Below are 6035 nucleotides of genomic sequence, written 5' to 3'. Positions count from 1 at the left end.
GCCATTGGCTGATTCCAGTGGAGCTATCAAACTGACCTCCCAGATATATCGTTATTTTTATTTTACACTTTTAATGGCCATTACAAAACTTTTGTAAATTTAGAAAAAGCTCTCATTCTATCCAACTCAGAGGATTTAAAGACTTGTCTTTCTTAGCTGAACATAACTGCAAATAAGAGTTTTCTGCCATGAAAATGATTGTTTTGAATTTCTGTTCTATTTCTCAACATGTAGGCAGATCATTCATCCAGAAATGACAGATTCAAGGTAAAGCTGACATGGAACTGATTCTGAAAGTCTCTGGAACTCAGCAGAGGATTAGAATACCTTTTCCCAAAAGGTATTCCCACAGATGGTATCTTGACTAGTGATGGAAACTGGTGTCTGATACTATCTGTCTAAAATATTCTCTTAGGTCCTCAGTTAACAGCATAACCCCAGAGGCCAGGGATCTCATCACTGTGGGGTTAAGGATTCACTTTTCTTCCTTTCATGAGTCAGTCCTCCATAACTGAGGAGTGAGACGTGTATGTGGCTCAAACTAAAGTCAAGGGGCCACTGCAGTCCTCTAGCAAGTCAACAAACTGCACTGTTTGTTACTGCCACAAGGGGGAGGTATTTATCTGTCATTTGTCTGCATTGCTAAAACAGTCGATTTTTGGGTTTTTTTTTCTCATGAAAGTCTCTATTACCAAATAAGGAAAATATGCCTTCCTGTCACATTTTAAAGAATAAAAGAGTTCAAGCTGACCCAGCCGAGACATATTTTGGCTAAGGTGTATCGTTTGGTATAGACCTTTTCATCTATCTATATATTTATCTATTCATTCATCCATCATTTGTATGTGTTCATGCAAACATTGCTTTCCTTTAAACCACTTATAGGCGTTTAACAAGAGTTGTTTGTTCACAGCCTGCCGCTGGAGAGAATAAAAATCGCAAGATAATGTACTCATCGTGTCCTGTGGTGTTACACAGATGAACTTAGAGCATGCATGAAGGGCTTGGAAGAGTAAGATTAGTACCAGATGTTCATTGGGAACCAGTTGCCAGGAGGAGGGCCTTTTGGCCCGAGGGAGGAGCTTGGTTTCTATTCTGTTCTCTAAATTTCTTCTAACAGGTAGTTTGAAAAGCCAACAGATCAGGAGCAGCCACAACAAGCAGGTCATCGTGCGAGGGGGGACATTTCTTGAAAGCATTTGGCAGCTGGATAAACCCGCACTGCGCTTCTCGGCATGCTGAGCAGGAAAGGCTCTTGCGCGGGGATGATGAGCGCTGCAGCCGGAGTGGACCGCAGCAGGGTCGGGGAGAGGCTGCAGGCTGCTCTGGCCGGGTTGCAGGAGCTGCATCTGCTCAAGGACAGGCAGAGCGACATGGTGAGCTGGGCGCTGAGGATGGACCGAGAGGAGCCGGTCACCTCGCTCCACGCAGATCCGGAGGGTGCGAGGATGATGGGGTCTGAGGAGCTGCGACTGGAGGCGACCCTGACTGCCCTGAAGCAACAGCTGGTAGGAAGCATTTAAAGCCATGAAAAATAACTTAAACATCCCCCAAATTGCAATATGCAGTGGTTTGTGTATATGTAGATACCTGTAGCTGTCATTTATCAAGACAGGACTTAAACAGCCACGCTTACTTTTCTGTTTTTAATAAAGTTCATTTTTATTTATTTATTTAGCCCTCTGATTAAAATCGCCTGTTAGAATCACTCCGTCAGCTGATGCTCATGTGCATTCACTTTGCAATTATTACCAGACACACTTTTATGCTCTCAGCTGGGGGTAGGAAGTAAGATAGGTGTCATAAATCAAGGTTCACTGAAGGGCCCGGAGGACTTTTTAGTTGTGTGTGCGTGCGCGCCGAGTGCACGAGGGCTTCGGGGGGGCAAACCTCAATCATTAACCACTAAATGCCAGGAAATAAAAACAAATGCGAATTTTGCAGTGAATGAGAGGAGAGTCTCATCCCCAAGAGGCCCCTGAGTGCTGGAGACAGCTGGCTCTGCTGAGTTTTCCATGACAAGCTTTTTCCATAGGCTGCTGTTAAAATCATTCCGAGGAAGTGCGGGGATTAATGTGTTATGCTTGACATGGATAGTAGGACTGGGCACATGCATCAAAGGATACATTATAAAGTTCTCAGACCACAGAAGGTTTAGATTATGTTTTTTTTTTTACATTCATGTAAAATGGAGCCTCACCACAACCCAACGTATAGTATTTTTAGAACGTTTTCAACTGATCCCATATGAAGTTAAGATAATGAAATAAATAGACTGTCTGGTTCACAGGCTATGATAGATTAGATTTTATTTCAAGAACCACTGTAACAGTAAATTAGCTCCTGCTGTAAAACAAGCAGCCTTTCATCCCAACCCCCAAGCTTTCCTCCCGTAGTTTACACAATGGCCAGGCCTTCGCTGTGGGGGAGAAATGAGTTACCCACCACTGCTTCTCCCATGCTCCCCCTTGTCCTGCTGGGGTTAATCATCAGCCACAGCTGAGCTGCTTTTGTTTTCCTGATGGCTGTACATTATAGCTCCTTTTATCTAAATAACATCCCTCGTCTCAATGAAATTATGACATTGCAAGCATATATTTTCCTGTTTATTCACCCGCACAGAGAATCTCTGGGTCACACTTCAAACATGTATGCCTGCTTGTGTTTTTCTGCATAACTTCCAAGTTTTGATATTCCCCTTTTTTAAGGATATCTCTGATAAACACACCCTTTGCAGTAGTTTGCACTGCTCATCTTTTTTTTAGGGCTTGGTTAAAATTCTATGTATTGTCTGTTCTACAGTCTCGCCTTCGGAAACAGGATGTGGGCCTAAAGAGTCACTTGCAGCAGCTGGATCACCAGATTAACGAGCTTAAATTGGATGTGAGCAAGGCCTCCACCGAGCAGCTGGAGAGTGACAGTCGGCCAAGTTCAGGTGGGAAGGCAGTCACACATTGCATTAAAGTATGTACCCAATCAACAACTAAGAAGAAAAAAAACTAATCTGTAATCATCCCTACTTTCTCCAGGTTTCTATGAGCTCAGCGATGGAGGCTCTTGCTCCCGGTCCAACTCCTGCACCTCCGTCTACAGCGAGTGTCTGTCCTCCTCTCAGACAAGCCTCATTCCCATGAGCCCTGCTAATTGTCACATTAGCCCCTCACCACAAGTTGGTGTATGCCGCCGGCGCTCTGCTGACGAGAGTACTACCCAGACTAACCCACCACGGGCCACAGGCCTCCATCTGGGCAGCAGCAGGATCCGAGCAAGCGCTACAGTCACAGAACAGACACGGCCAAGACCTGTGTCAACAGGTAATGATGGCTCTTGATCTCTTGTTTAAAACAGCCTCTCCTGTAGTAATGAGAACCATGCATCACCAGCTGTTTTTAACTAAGCAACTCAGCATGTATTTTGCACACTAATAACATATAATCTGTGTGTGGGTTTGAAATCTGATGACTGTTTTTGTGTATATCAGGGGACCTTGACAGAATGATGGCACAAGGGTTGGGCTACATCAAGTCTACGGATGCAAAGAAACCCCCAGTGGGCCCAAACCTGAAGACCTCCCTGTTGGACGCCAAGTTCCAGCGCAACCTGGAGTCCCGCAATGGGAATGAAGTATACCATTACCCCAGCCCCCTGCATGCTGTGGCTCTCCAGAGCCCAATTTTTTTCAATGGGAGCGATGCTGACACGCATGGAATTCTAGAAGGCCAAGAAGCCCCAGGAAACGGTCATGATGCAGTCCAAAGGGGTTACGAGAACAAAACCTTGGGTTACATTGACAAACTCCTCCAACGCAGCCTGACCAAAACCCAGAGTGAAACAGGCACAGACACAAAGGAGTCACAGGGCAACTATCATAGGAGGCCCACTGAAAATGTAATTATGTTGTCTGAAGTTCCTCAAAAAGATGTGTCTGTGCTGCAGCCTCCTTCAGCCAAGAACAAAAGCATCATCCCACCAGACAGCGACCAGAGGAGACATTACATGATATACTCCAGCCAAGAGCCAACTGATAACGCAAGCCATAAACAGTCAGTGAAAGCCCCAGATGCTCCCTACCAGTACTCATATCCAGCCATGAAGGAGTACACTTCTGATGAAGTCACCTATTCATCCCTAAAAAAGAATGATAAACACCAAGGAGAAAATTATAGAATAGTTAAGAACCCTTCTAATAAAAAATGTGGAGATAGTCCAGAGTTAAGACCACAAGAGAGGAAGACTAGCAGGCAAAGGCCAGTGATGAGTCACAGCTCCAGCACGGAAGAGAGTCAAAGCTTTGAGCTTTACAGTGGTCACGCAGGCTCACCCGAGTTTGTCCATGCCAAATTTCTCCCTGCTGGATCTCAGAGGGTCAAGGTTAGACAAGCGGACCGTAAAACCAAAGCCGTGAAACTGAAAAGAAAGAGCAGTGAGAAGTTTCGAGCAGTGAGGCAACACCACGGCCTCTCCTCCGGGGATAGGATGAGGGAGATGAGTGTCGGAACAAAGAGGGAGCAAAAAAGATCGGGAAAAGGAAAAGTGACAGAGAAAGGTAACACCTGTCACACAGAGGAGCACAGACAGGGTTCAGGCTCTGACTCTAGCCTCTATAGTCCAGGATTCACAACCACCCAGAGGGTCCACCCTAAACCACATCCCATTCCTGCTGCTGCAAAGTTCAGTAAAAGCCATAGGCTGCAGTGCCTGGAGTACGAGCAGCCTGTGGATCAGAGGAAGAGGAGGCAGACGACTGCTAGATGGACATCCGATGTGGACATGTTCCAGGCACCAGGCGCTCAGCATCACAGGTCAAAAGAGCCACATGCTCAGATACCAGGTAAAATGCAAATGGTTCGTAGTATGAGTGCCAAGTCAGGCCAATGGATGGGACCTCCACGTCCCTTCCAGTCTTCCACGTCCTCCAATTCTTTCCTCCACAGTCTTAATACCAGATACCCTCCAGCACCATATCACATGTCCGGTTACTACCCACCCAGATGTGAGTCTGAGTATTCAGCTGAATGTGCTTCACTGTTTCACTCCACTATTGCTGAAAGTAGCGAGGGGGAGATGAGCGATAACACCACCAACCGCTTCGGAGATAGCGAGTCCAGCCAGAGCTTCCAGTCCTTCTCAGACTCTGAAAGCAGTCTGTCCCTGGACGAGGGGGACCAGATAGACATCCAAGAGGATAGAGGTTTGGTGTGGGCTGAGGCTGCAATGGGGCCCACTGCCGCTGGTCAGCCCCTCAAGCAGCTCCCACCTCCCCCCGGGCCACCAGCCTGCCGCATCAAAGCATCCCGAGCCCTGAAGAAGAAGATTCGCCGATTCCAGCCTGCCTCCCTGAAGGTCATGACCTTGGTGTAGACAAGTTCCCCCGGGCAGAATGGGAATTCCTGGGAAAACCGCAGAGAGCTGTGGGAAAAGTTTTTCAAAATTGTTTTGACAGATTTCATATAGTCTCTCAGAACAACACCCTTAATCCAAGCTCATGCACTAATTATTTTGTTTTTTAAAAAAGGGGGGGGGGGGTTGATGGTGAAACCTGAAGCTGTACAAAATAATGATTGTGTAAAAGCACGTGTAACACTATAATCTCACTTAAACTCCCTGTTATAATTCTTATATTGCCGTAATTAGATTTTGTCATAGCCTGTGCTTGATTTGCAACCCTTCATTTATAACTCTGCCATATCTTTGCATTTCTTATTGCAAATAACTGTTCCTTTTCTTTTATGCATTTCTTTTTTAATCTCATTACTGCAACTATTCATGTTTGACTCGTTGAAATAAACTGATATTTAATTTGGACGATTTTCTCTTGAGTTTTTATCCATCCCACTTTTCTTGTGTTAGCCCCGGTATTAACACCCCCAAAGTTTTCTTCATTAGTGAGTAAGCATTGCTGAAACAATCTCATCTGGCAACCTCTTTTTCTCCAGGTGGCCGTTTATCTGTCTTGTTGAAAAAAATCTCCAGTTAATCTCCCAACAAACAGTTTACTGAAGTCGACCAATTTAGCATAGATAAGTCTTGCAGCT

General features: G+C 45.6%; 1 protein-coding gene across 1 annotated transcript; it reads left to right on the top strand.

The window, feature by feature from the left end:
- Nucleotides 1–1098: 1098 nt before the first annotated feature.
- On the top strand, nt 1099–5805 carry dact2 (dishevelled-binding antagonist of beta-catenin 2). The gene is made up of 4 exons (XM_075475652.1): nt 1099–1508; nt 2803–2935; nt 3030–3314; nt 3482–5805. The coding sequence occupies exons 1-4, from the start codon at nt 1236–1238 to the stop codon at nt 5359–5361; spliced, it is 2571 nt and encodes an 856-aa protein (XP_075331767.1). The 5' UTR covers nt 1099–1235; the 3' UTR covers nt 5362–5805.
- The last annotated feature ends 230 nt before the right edge of the window (nt 5806–6035 follow it).

The sequence above is a fragment of the Odontesthes bonariensis genome, chromosome 2 (genome assembly GCF_027942865.1).
Source record: "Odontesthes bonariensis isolate fOdoBon6 chromosome 2, fOdoBon6.hap1, whole genome shotgun sequence".
Taxonomy (NCBI): Eukaryota; Metazoa; Chordata; class Actinopteri; order Atheriniformes; family Atherinopsidae; genus Odontesthes; species Odontesthes bonariensis.
The sequence above is the reverse complement of the archived record's forward strand: the minus strand, read 5'-3'. Positions and strand labels throughout refer to the sequence as shown.

Bases quoted from the DNA above. Each gene is read 5' to 3' on its own strand.
- dact2 (XM_075475652.1), top strand. From the start codon at position 1,236: ATGCTGAGCAGGAAAGGCTCTTGCGCGGGGATGATGAGCGCTGCAGCC. The intron at 1,509-2,802 runs GTAGGAAGCATT...TCTGTTCTACAG, and splicing joins CTGCCCTGAAGCAACAGCTG to TCTCGCCTTCGGAAACAGGA. The intron at 3,315-3,481 runs GTAATGATGGCT...TGTGTATATCAG, and splicing joins GCCAAGACCTGTGTCAACAG to GGGACCTTGACAGAATGATG.